Raw genomic sequence first — 20673 nt, forward strand, 5'->3', positions numbered from 1 at the left:
TTGTCCAGCTGTGTGGAGGTGAGGTTTGAACTTCTCTCTTAAGCTGTATTCAATCATTCCTCACACACAAATATTTCATTAATTTCAGTCATTTTTCATGAGAATAACCGACTGCAACGCCACGATTGCCTTCCAAGAGAGACAGTCTGAAAATGTGCGCCGTTATCCCCATAAGTAAACCATTCTCAGCCTCCTCTCTGACAACTGGCTTTATTCACCCTGCCTTTCAGAACAGCTATGAAGTAATTAGGCAGAATGTGCAGTACCAAAGGAAGGGGGCACCTTACAAGGCCCCTATCCCAGGTCCAACTGCATTCCCCCTGCTGGAGTGTCCTTGATCTAGAATGATGCTGATCCTCCATCTCCGTGGCCACTGACCCTGAGCTCTAATCTTCCAGTGACAGAGATGACTTAAAAGTGATCAATAAAGCGTCACTTTACACCCATGTCAATTGCTTTGATTAAATCCACGACTAGTCCTGGGGACAAATGCATATTTCAGTGTGGCAGCCCTTTCCACCAGCTCCAGATACTTTAAGCTGTAGAATAATTCCTAGCGGTTCTACAATGCTCTGTGCTGGTGGGTTTTTTCCCCCCACCTCACTGCTATGAGGGAGTAAGCTACTGGTGGCTCCACACTGACCCCTGTGGACAGAAACTAGTACTACATGTCCTACTGCCTGCTATCACTGCTCATAAACTATTACCAAAAAGGAAAATGTAAGGATTTGTATCACAACTGTCTAAAAACAGCAATGTAACACTATCGTGTGTATTTGGTGCATACAAATTGCCCCTTCAATTGTAAGTGTGCAAGCGTTGAACAAACAATCCTTGTTGGCTGGACAATAATGTAATGCACTCTGGGACTGATCAACAGATTGACTAAACTTTTTTTTTTTTTTTTATAAAATTAGCTGTCAATTTTCCTCACCAGTTTCTACAATTCAGCTCTATTGTATTCTATTCTATTCTGTAGCACTTGTGAGGTTAAGGCTGTACTGCAGTCTCTGTGTGATAAATCTGCTCTCTTATCATTTCCCACAGTAAATCCCAGCTAATGATCAGTCTGCAAGCGTGGGAACCAGGAGCGAATAGGAGAGAGGGATGAAACACAGTAAAAGGGAAGGGGAAAGGAAAATGCTGTCACATACAGAAATGGGCAGATCCATTGTACTGGATGTGTTGTCTCTTTTCAGGACATTTCTACCTGTTTTAGCGGTAGTTAGAGGACACTTTGTTTATATTAGTCACTGATGAACAGATGCTGTTTATTGATTATATGTGTTGTGCAATCCCAGAGGAACCAATCATTCCTTGTTTTAGATCCACAATCAAACTCCGTTTTACTTAGTTAGGAATTACCTTTCAGTGCTTAAGTAGCACGGGCAAAAAATAACTACATTTTGGTGAAATTCAAGTGTTATCCATTCAACCATCTATGTTCTGGGTAAACATTTATCATATCAAGTCATATTTTATTTGGGGGTGAATGGTGGCACAGCTGAAGTTGTAACATATCTATGTAGACTGGGTAAAACACATATTCAAATTGAAATGTAGTCTTTAGATTTGGGATATGAAAATATACGTTATGCACATTAGATGGTGGGGGTTACAGCCAAGCTAAATCTTCTTTTCTAAAAAGTCTGACGTTTTAAATTTGAGGCACAGCTGTAATTGAGTTGACGGGTGCAGAGTAAAGGTAATGTAAAGCTCTGCTGTCACCTGCAGGAAAGACACGGCACTACAAGTCAAGTGTACAGTAGAAATTGTTCACTGCCATTCATAGGTTAACTAAAACATAAGGCAGGTCAGGAATCTTTCTTCAGGAAAGAGGCGAGCAAAGATTTAACTTATCCCAACTAGCTTGAAATATATACACTTGTAAACAATAATTTAAAAAAAAGGGACTTGTGATATGCTGCGCATTTCTTGGATAAGTTTGTTGTTAGATTATGCTATTTCTGTGGAAATGACTGGCCAGACATTGATGAAGATGATTCTAGAAACATTTGGGCTGGGGTTTAAGCGTCATACCTTACAGCTGTATATGTGCCACAATCTGTGCCAGACTGGGAAAGGACCAATAGATTACACACTTCTTACAAAAGGAATTAATAATGAAATGTTCAAAACTAAAACAGCAGGTTCAGTATTTGTGTTGACTTTCTATCAAACTAAATTCAGCTTCTATGACGTATACTGTATTGATTTATGTAGTGACACATTTACTTAATAATCACAGTGTATCTTGATGTTCTTTCTGCATCTGTTTGCTGAAATAAAACTGGTATTAAACACAAAAGAAACAAATGGTTTGTGAATCTTATCATTAACTCATGTTGCGCGCATCCTTACCTTCTGCAGGTCTACCAGTAGAGGGAAACAAATGACTGATATTCTCGAACATGCAAAACAAACAGGAGTGTCTGGGCAAATGTATTTAAGGCTTTATGAGTATGTGTTTTTGAGATATACTTACTGGTAACAGTGAGAACATTAGTCTTGATCTCTGCAGTGATCTGGAGGCGACCTCTCCTCTCAGTGTGGTCTGTCCCACACAGGCTCGGCACATTGGCCACACAACGCTTGTGGATGTTCATCATACAGTCTGGAAAAAACACATACACACACACACACACACATGCAGATATGTAATTGGTAATATTATTTAAGTGTGTATTCTCTGAACATGGAGTATTCATTTACATGGATGTGCGTGCCAGCAATGACTGTGCACTATACTATATTAGTTCAAAGTATAATGCGAATTTCCTAAATTGCTAAAACACTAAACCCCATTCTCATGTTGAGTGGCCTAAACCTACGGCGGCCGAGACGGTCCAACACAAACGCAAAAGCTACAACACAAATACATAAGCGACAACGGAAGTGAGTGTGTTGTTGACAAGCAGATCCGGAGGAGGAAAGTTCTTGTATGTTTGAAAAGTAAGTTAAACATGGTACCTGGCTAATTATGATTAGTGTTGCTACGGGATTGTCACAAATAAGCAATGCTTTTCAATATCTTTGTGTTTTCACATGTATGTCTACTCTGCCAGTTAGGCTACGCAGCTACAAGTATAACGTTATCTAAACGGTGCCCAGCGTCCTTAAAAGCGCAACTGCTACATTTAAAGTCTATAGTTTGGGATATAATATTTGTGTGATTTAAACAGCTTCACTAAACGTGACACTGTTTAAAATCACACAAATATTATATCCCAGTGTTACATGCTTGTGACTTGTTAACCGTATCTATCTGGTTATTGATCAGCTGGCAGCGGGAAATTCCCTCAATACGGTTGGCTTGGAAACTGTGTGTGTGTGTGTGTTTGTGTGTGTGTGTGAAGTTTAAAGTGAATGCTAATTGTTACCTTTAATATGCTGCTTACGACATTATTAGGGGCATAATATGTCATACAGAATACTATGTTCACAGTCATACATGGTTGTTTTTAAATGAAATAAAGCCAGATTTTTTAACCATGACCTTGCTTTGTGCTTACCACTGGGGAAAAAATAAGTAAAGATATTGAATTCAGACTGTGGACTGAATATTCACGCTGTATTTAAAGCCATGTAAGAATCAAAATGCATGAATTTACTAAACCCAAAGTTTACTTTTTAAAAGTTGCCAAACGGTTCCATTGTCAAGACCAAAGTAATCTGTGTGTTTTGTCGTTGTGAACTGAGTTGTCATCACAGCACGTCCAGTCTGAAATACCACTTGATGGCCAAGCACACAGCTGATGCCAACTCTCTGCACCCCCCCGTGAAGTATTTTTTTCACCCTTTTATTGATGGACAGTGCTACATTGTGTGAGAGATTATTTGCTCCAAGTTAGAATGTTAGTGTGAAATGGAACACTACAGTTTATGCCAATGTTGTTTTCAATAAAAACCATTTGCACAAAGCGAGCCAGTCCACTTTTCCATGTTCATAAGAGCATTAAAATGAGAAAAAATAACAGGATAAAAAGAAATCAAGGGACATTTAGAATAGATAAAAATGTTCAATTAGTTGCGATTAATTGCGAGTTAACTATGACACTAATGCGATTACTTGCGATGCGCAATTGAATATTTTAATCGTTTGATAGCACTAGTAGGATCTGTCAATTCAGTATTGTCAATTTAGTTTTGTGTTTACAGTTTTGACAAAATCTTAGCAATTGAGAAGTACTGTAACAATAACAATATACTTTTTGTACATTATGCTGAGTGAGACCATCAGCTTTATGGAATATTATTTGTTACAGTATGTGTGCAAATGGCAGCATAATCAATCCAAAAGAGTGAGGCGTGAGTGGATGTGTGTGTTTAATAGAGTACATACGGTCACATCTCATGCCCTGGTGTATGAGGCCGTAGAGCAGAGAGCCACAGTGGTCGCAGAAGGTCGGGCTGGAGTAGGTGTGGATCTTAAACTTATGCTTTGCCCTCGGGTCCTGGTTAGAAGGAAAGAAAGTAAGTTAGTAATAAAGAAATAATAAAGAAAATCTATATTCAGTCACATTTCCTGTCTTCTACTTCCTAGCGAATTAGAAGTAAGGGAGGAAACATCTTTCAGAATAAAGCAATGAACATTTTGTCAAACGTTTTGGTGAAATATGTGTTAATGTGTTGTACACACTTGTCTGTTAGCCATATGTGCATGCATGTATATGTTAAAAAGGGAATTAATGCTCCAATGGGTGTAGTTTGTTACAAATGTTTAACCACAATACAAACCAACCTCTAGCTCTCTCTTTTATTCACCATTTCTTTTGTGCACTTTCTGTGTGCAGTACATACAATGAAGCATTTACAATTATTCAGCCCCAGACCTTAACTTGTGTCTTTACAAGGGCATATGCACTCTAATCTGACCAAGATAAGATTTAGTTTAGAAAGACAGCACATGCAGCTACATGTATGACCTATGTCTGAGTGTGTATGTGTTTGTGTGTGTGTGTGCACCTTCTATGAAGTTCATTAAGCCTCATTGAATTTAAATAAGAACAGCAACTGTAGATCAGGCACACAGGTGTGGCCTAGTGGATATTTATTCTAATTTAGGGACCATTTCCTTTTTTATGAACATCCGGAACTAAGGTGTAACTAAACACAGGCTATTTATGTCTGATGTGTGTGTGTGGGAGGCACCTGTAACCATGGCTCAGTGGGCAGTTTCAGTGGCACACACCCACACCCACACCCAACCACACAGACACTCACTCATGCACGCACGCACGCAAACACACACACAAAAACACACACACACACACGCAGGGATATTTTAATGTAGCGGTTTAAATATTTCTGCCAAATCCGTTCCGGTAGCAACCACAAGTTGGTGTGTGTAGACTGATTTCTTTGACATGCATGTGTTCATGTCTTTTCACCTCATGAGCCAGAAACATGTGCTGATTCAATGCCTTCCTCTCCTGCACACCTGTCCTGGAAAATAATGTTTAATTTAGGCTGCAACAGCCTGAATTATGCCTAGCTGTCCCAAGGCATCTTCAGAAGCACGTGTGCTATTTAAGTCTAAATGATTGCGGGGCTGGCTGTGACCGCCTGTGTTTAGGCATGTGGGTTTCTTTGCACAACTGTGTATGTGTTTGCATTTGTGCATGTCTGTGTGTGCGTGCGTGTGCATGCTTGCTTGTGTGTCTCTTTGTTTCTCTGCTGCTTCTCAAGGACAAGACCACCTCCTGCTTGTTTTTCTTTCTCTGAAAAACAAGGGAACATTTGTGCTGCTAAAGCTCCAGTGATGAGCAACTGCAGATAGGGAGTGATATGAGGGCTGACGAGAAAGGCTGCCAGCTTCACACACTAATGATAAAATACATACCACCTTGAAAATTCAAGGATTGATCAGAAAACCAAACAGCAGGAAAATTAAAAATAAAAAGTGAATAGGGACAAAGAGATAAGACTCTTTCATACTAGATAGATGGTATTTCATAAATCAGAGCATGTGATGGTGTTAATAGATTATCAGAAGATAGAGAGAGAATAAATGCCGTGATGCTAATTCATCTGTCAATCTATTTTATTGTACAAATGTTTGCAATTGAAATGCCTTGAATCCGGCCTGAGTTAAGAAGTAGGTAAATGTTCCCCATGGGTTCCCAACCTTTTTCAAGTTTTTTAAAGAATTTCAAGTAGTTTCATAATTTTGATTTAGGAGTTTTCTCACGAAACAAGAAATAAGAAGGCAGATTGCTGCTGTAGAATGAAGAAAATATATATATTTTTTATTTACATTGTAATCAAGTTGAATTTTCACTTGCAATTGCTTCACTTGTTTGTAAAGCAGACGACTTAAAGGACTCAAGTTACAAACAAAAATATGATGCAGAGAGGAACATTTATTCTCCTTCTTCTGAAGGGAATAGTTTGATTGTAACTGGGATGATTGTAAGTGAGAAGGAGGCGTGGAGTAGTTTCGATAAGATTAGCAAAAAGCAATGCAGTACCATCTTCAGAAATAAGTCTGCAGTCATGCTAGCAGCTCTGTGAGGCTGTACTGGCGCACAGTGGTGCTTTAAGTTAAATTTTAACATTAGCATGCTAACATGCGTATGTGTAGCAGGTATAACGTTTACTCTTTTAGTTTAGTATGTTAGAATGCTAACACATAGTACATCTTTATTACTTCTACTAAAGTTGTTTTCCCAACTTGTACTGTATATGTTTGTACATTCTTTCCTTTGTATTTTTTGAAATATTTGCTCTTGTATTCTATCATTTCTTCATTTTCATTTCTTGTATATTCTGTATGTGTGCTGTGTGGCTGATATTTTGCTGCTGTAATACTGACATTTCAATGGGATCAATAAAATATCTAATATAATCTACTCTAATCTAAAGATGATGTGAATGTCATCTGTCATTTTGCAGGTGTTTGTAGTATCAACATCAGGAGTGTGCCAGAGTCATTTATTTATTTCAAGGGGAACATGATAGCCATACAAAACGTTATGGCAACCCATCCGATAGTTGTTGAGACATGACACTAATACCAATAACTGTCAACCTCGCTAGATGGCCAGGTTGGTGGCGCTAGAGGTAAACGCAGAGACTTTACTGAGTCAGCAGAATTTATCATCTGGCAACCAGTAATGTCTGTACAAAAATCATGGCAATCCATCCAATAGTCATTGGCATATTTCAGTCTGGACCTACGTGACGGAACATTGTGCCGTGGTATATTAATAGACTTTGTAGTTCTTCTATAATTTTACACTCCAGTTTGTGAACACTTGACATGCATGTTGCCAACTTGTTGAACAGTTTCAGCCTCTTGTGGCACTTGATTTTACTCACTAAAACCCCAGCAATTAAAAGCAGATGGTACAGCATGGTGCGCTTGGACAAAGTTTGTGTATCACATTGCATATGTTGTGTTTTTGGGTGTCCAAACTAAAAGCCTGCTCATAACATCAGCACACAATGCCAGAGCAGCCATTAGTCAGTGCCCACACACACACACACACACACACACACACACACACACACACACACACACACACACACACACACACACACACACACACACACACACACACACACACACACACACACACACACACACACACACACACACACACACACACACACACACACACACACACACACACACCACGATGTGGCCGGCAGGCAGGCAGGTTCACCGTAGACAATACAAAGGCTCCTGGCATGCAGTCACTGACATAACTTTCTATACTACCGGTATTACTTTCGGTCATATATTCAGTGGCAACCATCATCTACCATGCGGAGTAATTTTATCGTAAACCTGCAGTGTTTCAACTAACTATTCTGCATTTTTTATTCTGTATTCTAAATGGAGTTAAGCAAATGATTTAATGTTAAACATGTGCACACACAGTACACTAGCACATTTTGATAACCAATAATTGTTCACGTAATTTTGCTGGTAAAATTGACAACTATTTCCTTTCTACAACTTCTCTCTCTCTCTCATCTTTTTCTTTTCTTATGTTGATAGTAAACTAAATATCGTTAGGTTTTGGGATGCTACTCAGACAAAAAAACTACTGTAGGGCTGAAGGATATTTTGACGGCCTTTCCTTCCCTGAACAGTTTATCATGTCGTCGAGAAAATAAGAGATGAGATTAATCACTTTGGAATTAACAATTGAGTGCACCATGCTGAGGCTCTGGACCGTTCTAGCCCAGGAACAGTCTGCTGAGTCAGTGATCTCCTTCAAGACCCTTCTGAAGACAAAGGTCTGTTGAAAAGTTTCCATCATATTAAGTAATATCTGTCTATAATTCAATCCTAAAATCTCAACCCCTTCAAATCAAGTGAACAAATGAGCAGCTAGCAGGGAGAACTTCAATTAGATTAATTTTGATTCCGGAGTTTTCTCTCAAAACAAGAAATAAGAAGGCAGATTGCTGCTGTAGAATGAAGAAAACATACATTTTTATTTGGATTGGAATTAAGTACAAATATGTTTTTTCATTTTTTTAGTTGATGATTTTAGAACTTGACTGTTTTATTTTGCTGCCTTGTGAAGCACTTTGTAATGTGGATTTTGAAGTGCTCTATAAATGTAAAGAATATTATGATTTAGTTCACCTTCTCTGTGTGACAATTCATAACACCTTAAAAGCATTTCAGTAGACTGGATAATGGAGGCAAAAAATGAACTAGTGACATGCCTCATTTTGCACAGCGTTACTATAAGTTAATCAAAGAGTTGCTTTGTTAAAAAGCCACCAAAAAAAGCAGCCAACATACTTAGAGTTAGCAAACAAGCACTTCTTTCAAATTACATCTGTCCTCCCACTCATTAATGGACTGCACAAAAAAGAACAAAGTAAAATGTATTAGTAGAGAGGCTGCAGCAGCTGCCTTTTCTGTCCTGATCAATAAAACTAATCCTTTGTGTTTATCACCGTCACACTTGGAATTCTTACTCTGGGAATGTGTGTGTGTATTTGAGAGAGAGAGACTATTTAAAGGATTTCTTGTTGATTGGGGGGCAATATGTTAAGCAATCACTCTTGGAAAAAGAGGCGTCACAAGAGCAGTAAAGAACGACTGACAGAAGGAGTAAGGGAGTGCAGCGAGGGCTGAGTGCGGTGATTTCATCTTCACACACTGAATCGTACTCCTCTCCTCCTTCCCTTCCTCCATATGCTCATCGCAATGTCGCCATCACTTTGTTAGCCCTCTTCCTCTCTCAAAGGTTAACTTGTGGTTTCTAGCGGGGTTTTTAACCATCTGGTCACACATTCTGTTCTAAATGTAGTGAATGTTAAACTATATCAACGTTTCTGAATATGGTAGTTATATTCTATAATTAAGTCCAATGAGAAAATACCATTTTCAAGTGTTTCAGCATGCAGAGAGATGTAGGATCTCCACATAAAGGAAAAATAGAAATTGAGTGACACAAAAAGACACATGTGTAGCCCAGCTAATATGCCAAAGCATATGCAATTTGATAAGAGAAACCACATAGCAATGTTACAGATGGCAGTTTAAAGCTCAGAAGTTATGCATTACACACACACTCCTTTATTTAAAAATGTTAAATGTTGTCCCCCATTCTTTGAAAGGAATTGGAATCAAATGCCTCAACTGGTGGCACAGACACTCTTAGCTGTGCTCCAAAAATACTAAGAAAATAGAAAACACTCTACACTCTAAATCCCATTAACATGTGTGAAAAGGACCTGGCGTGTCACATCCCTGGATGAAATGTAAACAGAGCTTTGAAATGAAAGTGCATTTAGAATGCTCTTTAAAAATGAAGAAAGCATGAAATATGGTGGTTTATGATGTAAAATATGTCTGTAACAGTGGATTGGTGATTCACATGGTCACAGGGTCTGAATCTGAAACCTGACAGGGTTCTTTCAGTGTGATGTCTGTATGGGTTTCCTTGGGGTGCTTCGGTTTCCTCCCACAGTCCACCGCCATGCAGATTAGGTGAACTGTACACCGTAAACTGCGCATACCTGTAGATGTGAGTCTGTTTGTGGGTGTAAGGCCTGAGACAGAGTGTTCAGGCAGTGATCTGGCTCTCACATGCGGACACAGACTCTGTAGGGGGGAGAAGTTCCTACCATCCTGCTTCAGTTGTTGTGCATTAAACTGAAAGTTTATGATGAAAGTTTCTAATTTATTAAATCATTGCTCAAAGCATCTAAGTTTTGTGTTGGAGTTTGTAATATTCCAAACTCTTTTGACTTAAAGAATTCTGACTTAAAGATTTTCATTTACACTGTGAATGCATACGCTTCCAAATATTGGTTTCAGTAACTGCTAACACTAATAATTGGTATTAGTCTTGAAAAAAAAGTATCGGTCGATCCCTAGTATAAAAACCGTAAAAAGTGACAATTTTATCTTAATTAAATATATTTTAGAAGCCCCAGGACCAGAAAAAATAATTATAAAATATATCTTTAATCATAGATCCAAGCAAACGTGTAATTTTATCTTTCACATTTAGTTTTTAAGCCTGTTTAAGCAGCTCCTTCCTTATGCATCTTATATCACACACACACACACACACACACACACACACACACACACACACACACACACACACACACACACACACACACACACACACACACACACACACACACACACACACACACACACACACACACACACACCTATACCATTAGAGTTCTGTGGGCATGAAATGTAGGTTTCATTAGAGGATCTCATCCCTCGACCTCTCCCACAGGGAACCCATTCTATTAACCCAGATCTATAATTGACTTCTTCTTTTAAACATCCATAGCTGACAGAGAGACAAAGACACAGGGAGGGACTGGCAGGAGGTAAAATAGGAGTGTTGGGCTGATTGCTGCAGACACTGAGTGTGAAGAAAGAAACCCGCTTTCTGTCTATTGTGTCTTCCTGTATAGCTGCATTTATCTGGTGTCCTTCAAAACCATCTCCCGCTGTGCTGTTCCTTCGTGTATGTGACCCATGAGAAAGAACTCACTCAACATGATCAGCTTTAAGGACTCCGAGAAAGGCTAAGGATTGGCCGATGCCTGAGGAGTAATTTTATTCCAATGTAGAGGAATCTTATTATAGCACTGACGTAGGCCCGCAACTAATGATTATTTGAATCCTTGACTCATCTGCCCATTATTTTCTCAATTAATCAAAACTTTGGCCTATAAAAAGGTCGGAAAATTATAAAAATGTGATGGGTATTTAAAATATTAAAAACCCCAGAATTATTAAGGTTACTAAAGAATAAGACAAATAAAAGCAACAAATGCTCAAATAAAAATAAATATACTACACATGTAACTGGTAATTAGCAGAGCAATAGAGCTCTGTGTTGGAAATGTTCTACAAAATAAGGATCTACCTCAGTGATCATTTGGATATTCTCCTCTTTGAAATACAGAAGAATTATAATGAAAGAAAAAGAATAGCAAAGCTGAATCTTAAAACAGTATGACTATGCTTAACCATTGATTGCTGTAATTAACTATTTTACAGATAGATAATGTTGGGGGACACCTACATAGGTTCATTATTATTAAGCTGACAATGTTTTGTTCAAGTTTGAAGTTCACAGTTCTGTGCAGGTGTGCATGCGTGACTTGTCAAAATCTTTCACTGTTAAGGAAAAACCTGCAGGAGCATCACAACTCATTTCATACATGAAGAAGATTTGGGAGTAAATTACACATGAGCATTTAATGAGCACTCAATTGAAGAGACAATTAAGCAGGCAGTACAGTTTAACCACGATGTGTTATTGTGGAGTACCGTTGCAACACTCTGAAGTTCCTGTCTTTCTGTAGGTGTATTTAACTCATACTGGAGGCGTTAAATTTAGCTTAGTCTTGCATTGCCAGAACGTCGTCCACCGCCGCGCTGCAGAGGAGGGTCTGGCTAGTCCACACAGCATTCCGGGATAGGACAAACACACTTTGGTTTATTGGAATTTCTTTAAACCAACCCCAATTGTGGGGTTGGTGCTTAGCACTGGGAAAAGCCACGGTGCCTTGGCAAAACCTCGGGAAGAAACTTGTTTTGGTGGTATTTGTGTACATTGAAAAGTTGTTCTCCTCGTGGAACAGAAAACTCTGTCTGATTGGACATAGTTTAGCTAGCTGTCTGGTGTTTAAAATGCTAACACAAAGGAAGCCCGCGGCCCCGGATATCCGGCCTAAAGAAGTAAAATCCGGCGGAATTTCCGTCTGCAACGGAGAAATCCCGGAAGTGGAACGTCAAGGATATAGGTTAAGTTTAGGTGAACCTTCAAAGTAAATATTGCCGACTTTGTCCTATCATACAGCTGTTACGTCCCACGTCTTCCATGGAAGCACAAAGTTGAACAAGTCCTCTGGGTTTGGAGGTTACTATGGACACTGTCTCATCCTAAATAGCATGAGTTTGTAAGCTGGAAATTCCACCACCGACACCATTATTAGAAAATCTTCACCTTGATGTTTTCCTAATGTTTCACGACTAAGTCAGAGAGCTTTTAAGATCAAATTATATGTCTTCCTGTTTAGTAATTTTGCAATGAGGCATTTATTTAAATATCAATTTATGTTTTTTATCTCTGACTGGCCCATGATCAGAGAGTGGTTTATGGAGCAGTAGATTGGCTTTGCAAAAAAAAAAGTCACCAAAATCGTGACCATGATTAAAATTTGATTAATTGTGCAGTCCTAATGGGAACCCCCCGGCGTTTGAAAGCTGTGCATTATGAGCCAGGTTACCTGTCTTCCTGTCTCCTACAGGACATTTAAATGTGCAGCTACTTAGGATCAGAGATATACGACATTCCCACTGTGCAGAAACCGAGGTCGTAAGACCATGAACTCATTAAGGAAATGACAAGGTGCGGTTGGTGAGGCCCCGTAATTAAGAGCAAGGGCCCCCTGGGTGGAGTGGCATTTAAATAGGATGTACAGAACAGAATGGAGAGAGACACAGTGGGAGAAAGGGAGTTGAATGCATGCCAAATATAGGAATAGAAATATAGTGCCAGAAAAAGAGGAGGTGGCATTCAGAGGAAAAAGGTAGAAGGACAAATATAAAGACGTGGAATCACATCTGAATCATCCGGGTCAACTTGGGGACTCACTCAGTTATACATTTTGGTTGACCCCTTGACATTACAATAGCTATGTGGGAAATAGGACAGGTTGATTTTGTCTGAGCCCAAATTAAAAAAAAGACAAAGTACTGTTTTAACGTAAAAGGTTCTGAACCTACAAATGAGCAGCATGAGAAAGGGGATAGAACTGTATCTGTTTATGAGCTGGAAGCCAAATGATGTTGTATGATGGGAACAATTTGAAGGTATCCTAGTAGTGATACGGTGGAGTCCTGCTTCCATGAGCAATTCCCTGTTTCATTTATATCAAGCATGAGAATGAGAACATCCTGCCGTTGGTCTCATGCTATTCCACTGATCAACAGCTAGGAGCGGTAATGCACAAAGAAATGCAGCAATGTTCCTGCAAAAGGCACGGAAGATGAAGACCAGGCAAGGATACTGGCAAAATATTTTGGTGAGAAACACTGAATCTACACACTAACTTTTTTTCACTCAGAGGAACTTGCATCAATGTATTGGCCATTTAGATCAAATGGTTAGAGTTAGAGTTAGATCTGGTGGAAAAAAATCATGCTCTTTGCAAGGCTTTTCAAAGAAGCAGCAATTACAATGTCGCTATCGTTGAGTTAACGTGCAAAATGGACTGTACATACACAGTGCTTTAGTGGGGAAGTTTGGGTGAGAAAACAATTCATAAAATTTGACGGAGCATTGAGAAGCAGCTAATGAACTAATACAACAACATTGCTTTACTGCAACTAATGCTATGTTGCATTTGTTTAAATAACACATTTTAATGCTTAATGGATGCACATACTTTAAGGTGTATATATATTTATGTAGTTTGTTTTTAAGGACTTCTCCAGACTTTCGAAGAACCTGCAGATATTGAAGGAAGAAAAATGTAGAAAAATGGTTTAAGTGAAGATTTAGCATCTCTTTGGATACCCCAGCCCTGGCCCTGACTAAAACAGAAGCTATCAAAGAAGAAGAGGCTATTTCAGGTACTCCAAATGGCACTAAGATAGAGCGAAAGAAGCAGTCAGGTGAAAGAGAACAGAAAAATAAGTGAGGTAGTAGTTAGACAGGCAGGCATATAATAAGACAAGAGGAAAGACTGCAGAGACTTATCAGTTATACACACCAGAGGAAGCCAAAGAGTGAACACCGTTTCCTCTGGAGGCGGCTCACTAAGTATTTCTCAGACTGAAAGGGCACTCCAGAGGGAGGTAAGGACATGCCTGAGGAACTCAAAGACCCCTGGGTTTTTGAGAGGATGAAGTTGGCATCCTGAGAGTGCTCTTAAGACAGGGAAGGCAACTCATATTGTCCTTTTAAAAGAGTAGGTGAGAGAATATTGCATTTTAAGAATATAAATCAGAGAAAAGACACAGTTCAGGTCCTTGAGAGAGTGGATGAGATTATGATTAAGGTACCCCATTTAAAAGGCTCTTCTTGTTCTTATAGCAGATGAGACGCTCAGGGGAATGTTTTGAGATACATAACATAAAGACAAGCACAACTTTTAAGCTCCTACAACACTGTGTATCAGAGCCCGACCTATAAAGGATTTTTAAGGCTAATACCGATAAGAATATATTAAAAAATTTGATATATCAGCCGATAATAATTATTTTTTAAATCCAGAAACATGCTGCAAAACAAAACAGATTTTCCTAACAGGGACGTTGTTGAGTGCCCTCTGGTGGACAAACTATACAACACCAACACTCATAACATGGCTGACCGTTTTTTTTACTTTTTTTATTTTCATTTACCAGAATTTTTTATTATGAGAAATAAATGATTCCAATAAATGAATATTTAGATTTTTTAAAATTATAAACGCCAATCCAGATGGCTAGATCGGGCCGCCTGTATATGGGTTGGGCTCTACCGTGTATAATTAGAGCGCATATGGGAAATTTGATGTGATGTTTGTGTGGATGTTTTCTCAGGCAGGGCAAACAAGAGTAACAAGAGTGAAATTAGACAGTAGTTACAGAAAGACACTACTTTAGGGTCAATATAAAATTGTACTTTATGGCTGTCTTCATGGTAAGAAAACTATAAAATGTCTCAGAGAGATGTAAATTTAAGAGACTGAACTCACTACTTAAAACAAGAGATGCACACAGTATGTTTTATCTAAATTTGTAGAGGTAGTTGTAAAATAACGCTATACAAATAAACTTAAAACACAAAAATGTTCTCATTTCATCTACTATGATACACTGCTGTTAAACATTTGACCAAGGAACTAAATATCCCTATATCATCACTTACCTCAGCCACAGTCTCATTTGATTACAGGAATTACATTATTCACTTATATTTTATGTAATGTGATAATAATACAGCGAAACAAAACACTACAATGTTTAAGAACCTCCATTCCTGATCAAAGTGCAACATAAATCTAACAATCCTCCTTTAACAAGTCTCCTGTACTGTACATCCCCTCCACAGCTGAGAAAGATCTAACATCTAAAGTCAACATCACATTTAATTAAGGCGTAACACTGCTCGGTGGCCAATTTAGGTTGTATTGGTGAAGCTACAGGTGTTACATGTCTATATTTTACATGTACAGTATTGAGTCCAGTGATGATACGGTGAACCTGTCACAACAGGAAAAGAAAAATGATAAAAGAGGAAAACGATGGCGGCAGCTCAACCGGAACAGTGGTGTTGACAACTGAAGGGGGCTCATGAGCAGGACGTGTCTCTGAAGTCTCTCTCGTTCCATCTGACTTTCAGTAAACTCAGTCTCCCACTCATACACAGGCATATGCTTTTTCATTTATTTGTACTCACATCTGATGCAGGTCCTTTATCAGCACCTGGACAGGAGAAAGTGACGAACTCATGGCAACGCTTGTGAACCACGAAACAACACACTGTGGAAAGAGAGAGAGAGAGAGAGAAAGAAAATGTAACTCTACGCTTAAAATATGTTACTGGTAATCTAAAAGCAACTCTAATTCTTTCTTGACCAGTAGGCAACAAGGGTGCTGAGTACTCTGACATTCAACGGCTACAGGCCCAACACAGCTGGCGACCTGACATTTTAAATCAGAACATTATATATATGAATATGTTATATAATGCTATTGTATAAGTTTTGTAATTGCCTGTGCACACGCTGAGGAAGGGTGCTGCCCGAAACGTTTGTGTGTAGCAATACCTTCTAATCAAATTGGAGTGCTGTCCTAGTAGATTTAATTAGAATTAGAATTTTTGCAATGTATGTATTTATTATTAAAGGGCATCACAACATATTTATCAGGATGAATTGAGTCAACCAGCACTGTAAATAAGAGTTAAATCTCCTCATGGTCATAGCTGACGATTGGGAAGACAAACTCTATAACGTGGAGCTTTATTAACCATTTTTTATCAAGCTGCAAAATGACATCAAACATGGTCCCAGCCCTATACAAAGTACATTAAGGTTACCAGCAGACATTCTCCCGTTCAAATGTACTATTGTAATTTGACATTAGGTTCTATCCGAATTAGATACGGTTTTGAGGCTTGATGAAAGCAGTTATATTTCCGTATCTGAGCTGTTAGAAGCAGCACTTACTTAACCTATGAAAGCTTTAGCGGTGGTAAATGTACAGAGGGATGCTGTGCTTCTGACTTAACACCCACACACTCTTATTGTCACTCCCGCACCGTTGACTCATTGTTAGCCACTCTGGATAAGAGCACCTTCTAAATGTCCAGAATGCAACATAAATGTAACCTAATTTTTTGTTAAAGTATGTACCAAAATTGACTTCTTATTAACAGGATTGCCCATGTTTATAAAGTTTGCTGGCAACAGAATTGTAACATCTGCATTTACAGCAAATTCATGGTTGAGTTTTTTGACTTTTTCACAGATTTGTTGAAGATAACAAATATACACATGAATACACATGAAAGATCAAAATGGAAGCCAGTGCGATGACAATCTAAGCGAGATGAAAAGCGTAACATGGCTCCAATTTTCAGGTTGGTAACAATTGGCGGTGCAGAAACATGTGAAAGCTCCAATGCATAGCAAGCGTGTCATCTCCACCCTGATCAATGTCAGCTCCACTGACAGGCAGGGGAAGCTAAAAATATCACACACACACACACACACACACACACACACACACACACACACACACACACACACACACAAACACAAATTTTGCATAAGTGCTGTAAATGCACTGAACTACAGAGATGTTGATGATAGCAGGTTTAGAAAGCCACTAGTTAAAATAATAAATCATATTGAAATCATTTTTGCTCTACTGAAAGTGTATGAAATTTTGTCTTTATAGCTTGTAACTATTGTTACATTCCATAGACTAAACATTTAACTGATTAAAAATAACCATAAGTTGCAGCCATACTATTTACAGTCTGTGGCTGCAGCCCAGCTACTGAAAGGAAATGTAAACACGCCCATATTTAGTGTCATCGTGACCATTGTAATTGACTAACACAATGTTGAGCGCTGGAATTCATTTTCAACTGGAAATGTCAAAGTGCCAACAGACGTTTCTGACATGTTGGTGGCTACCAGAGATTATATAACCACATCACTGCCTCTTTAAAAATCTACTTACTACTTAACAATACTTCCAACTTAAACTGAAATAGTTGTATAATTTAACTCATGGTAAGGGAATAAAGGTCAACTAAAGAAAACGTGAAGGGATTTTGGTAAGCACCGTTTTGAATAAGAATACACTGATGCACTGTTAGTAGCAGTGATCAGATCAGTGATTGGTAGAGAGTATTAAAAAAATGTTATTGTAACATTATATCTTCACCGTCAGTGGTCTCCTCGACTGTCTCATTTACATATTTGGCGAGAAACTATCACATTTTATTATATTCTACTTTCAAACCTGTGCTGATAAAAGGGGTTGTAATTAACACAAAGACTCTCAAACATACACATCATGTGCACCTCAATAGTACTTCACTCCCACGCAATATCCTCTCTTTGCTTACACTGCCCACTCAATGGTACAACACACACACACACACACACACACACACACACACACACACACACACACACGAACACACACACTTATTCCATGATATCGCTGATTGAATACAGAGTGAGGGTGGAGGGGATAGAGGTAGAGATAGAAATAGTGAGAGAAATGTGCACATTTTGCTTCGAGGCAACTGCTCTTTTTTGTATTGTAACTAGTACTGCACAATTATGGCCAAAATAATTATCACGATTCTTTTGATGAATATTGAGATCATGATTAAGAATTAAGAAGTATGTTGTATAGACATACATTTGCAACACATGTAAATAAAAAATAGCCATCTGAAATAAATAGCGTAGGATATATATATTTAAAAAATGTATCTCTGAGAAAGCTCCTTCACTTGTTTTCAACAATAACTGATTAAAAGAGCTAGGGAGAGTGGGGGAGTGCGAAGGACGTGGGCTACTCACAGAGAGACGGCTGACTCATTAAGAATGGGTCCAGCACGGGTCGAATGGCGGGTCAGCAGAGTTACACACGTCGTATGTATGAAATGTCTGTATTGTCACTGCGCTGCATTTTTATGAACTATGATATTCTGGCCATGGGACACATCTCTTGCAGGTCCAGCAGGCTCAGTCTCACACGCTAATACTCAACAAACTGAAGTTAGTTGCATTCAAATACTTCTTCTGGGTTTTTCGCGGTGGCGGCCGCAATAGCAGAGTTACCAGCGGAAACATTGGTACAAATACAGGTTTGCTCCTCATGCTTAACAATACACAGCTGTGTACAAATGTAGAAGTGTAGACCGGCGGCCGCTGTGTCTCTCCGTGTTGCTGGGGGGCCGTATGTGAGTGAATGGGGGCGGGGCTGCGCGGAGAGTAAGAGGAGAAATCCAAACACAAGCACGGCTTTATAGAAGAACTAGGCCATGTAACGCAAAATTAAATCATATCCATATAAATAACATTGCTTCGTTCGCGGAGAGGCAGCGGATGTGAGGACATTAGGTGCACCGGTGCGACCTAGGAAAAATGTTACTCAAGCCCTAGAGTCCGGTGAGCTAACAGACACTAACTAGCGCCCCAGAACCCTGTGGTCTAACAGACACTAACTAGCACAAAATATTGCTCAATCAAGCAAATTTTATCGTGGGAAGCCCAAATCATGATCGTGATTAAAATTTGATTAATTGTGCAGTCCTAATGTTAACTGAAAAATCCCTAAGCCACTAACACACACACACACACACACACACACACACACACACACACACACACACACACACACACACACACACACACACACACACACACACACACAACTAGAATATCTCTTTATAAAAATATATACTGCACCAGAAATGAAGTGTGCCCTCCATTTGTCCCTTTGACAGAACTCCTATATTTTCATCCACACCAATAATCATCTTGCTTATCCATTTACACATCTGTTTAGCTCAGTGCATACTTGTTTACAGTGGTGGAAATTCAAGAGGATAGGTGGCACAATCTAATTTCACAAAGCCAGACCAAACCCCTCAGGTTTACAGAGAGGCGAAAAACAGAGATAGTTTTAGTGCTTGAATACCTGAGGCAGATGTTTGATTGGCCCATGTTTGGAGTAACCTGGGCCAGTAGAGGAGGGATTCTTACACTTCCTATGATAATGATGTTGTTTTACATGAAATGATATATCATAAAACATTAAAAAAGTATTTTCAGTCAAATGTGAGCAAATTAACCAAAGGCCATGTATTTTCTTTTCATGCCGAATTGTCTGTGTTATGTTGGAGCATGTTATGTTGGAGCAATGTAGCATCTGGTCAAGATGAAATAGTGAAAAGTTCAAAAACAGAACTTCTTTTGACACATAGTACAGTATGTTCAATTTGAATTTGCAGCGCATTTCTGTATTTTATTGTGTTTTCTTATTTGCAGCATTTATTCCCCAAATGTCAAATTGGTGAAGATGGCATGTTCTTTTGTTTTGTTTTTTGGCACGTGCTTTAAGCTCACAGGGCAACCAAATAACATTATACAGAGTGTCAATGTTAGGCTTTCTTTGTAAACTATAGTTTCTGTTCCATTCGACAGTCATTTCACGAAGCTTTGTAAAAATTCAATCAGTTAAGATAACGTGGTAAAAAATTGAGCACCACATCATTTAAATGGAGATGATTTACTGGAGCTAGTTCAGGGGCAGAGCCCCACCTAAGCACTTCTTGTCACAAGTCTATAAACAACTGTCTGTTCTCGTTTTCTGTGCCCCTACCTCACTCTCCTATATTTGATCGCCCAGGTTCCCCGGGGATTTGTTAACCCATGAAACCATGGTAGATTCATATGTAGCTCCTCCCACACCAAAGCCATTATCTTCCTCATCCATTCCAATTCTGAACATTACTAATACATTTCATATTCAACAAACAATTTTTTTGTGTGTGTGGTTCTTGCTAATAAACCCAATAGAAAAGCACTAATCATGTAGCTTTCAATATTTGCAGCTCCCAAAGTCCGGTTCTGGTGTCTTGTGGTGAAACTGTTGTCCATCCAGTTACTTTAGATGTTCCGTGTCTATATACGGTA

General features: G+C 38.9%; 1 protein-coding gene across 3 annotated transcripts in view; it reads right to left on the bottom strand.

Annotated features, from left to right (window-relative positions):
• The window catches only part of LOC117957402 (protein kinase C beta type-like), a 93326-nt gene that overhangs the window by 51156 nt on the left and 21497 nt on the right, over positions 1 to 20673 (bottom strand). For all 3 annotated transcript variants that reach the window (XR_004659507.1, XM_034893090.1, XM_034893089.1), the window contains exons 3-5: positions 15903 to 15985; positions 4343 to 4454; positions 2486 to 2614 (exon numbers count right to left, since the gene is read on the bottom strand). Coding sequence is in view for 2 of the 3 variants with exons in the window: in XM_034893090.1 (XP_034748981.1) it covers positions 2486 to 2614; positions 4343 to 4454; positions 15903 to 15985 (324 nt within the window). In the remaining variant the exon portion in view is untranslated. The remainder of the gene's footprint in view (positions 1 to 2485; positions 2615 to 4342; positions 4455 to 15902; positions 15986 to 20673) is intronic.

Source organism: Etheostoma cragini, chromosome 15, assembly GCF_013103735.1.
Source record: "Etheostoma cragini isolate CJK2018 chromosome 15, CSU_Ecrag_1.0, whole genome shotgun sequence".
NCBI classification, from domain to species: Eukaryota; Metazoa; Chordata; class Actinopteri; order Perciformes; family Percidae; genus Etheostoma; species Etheostoma cragini.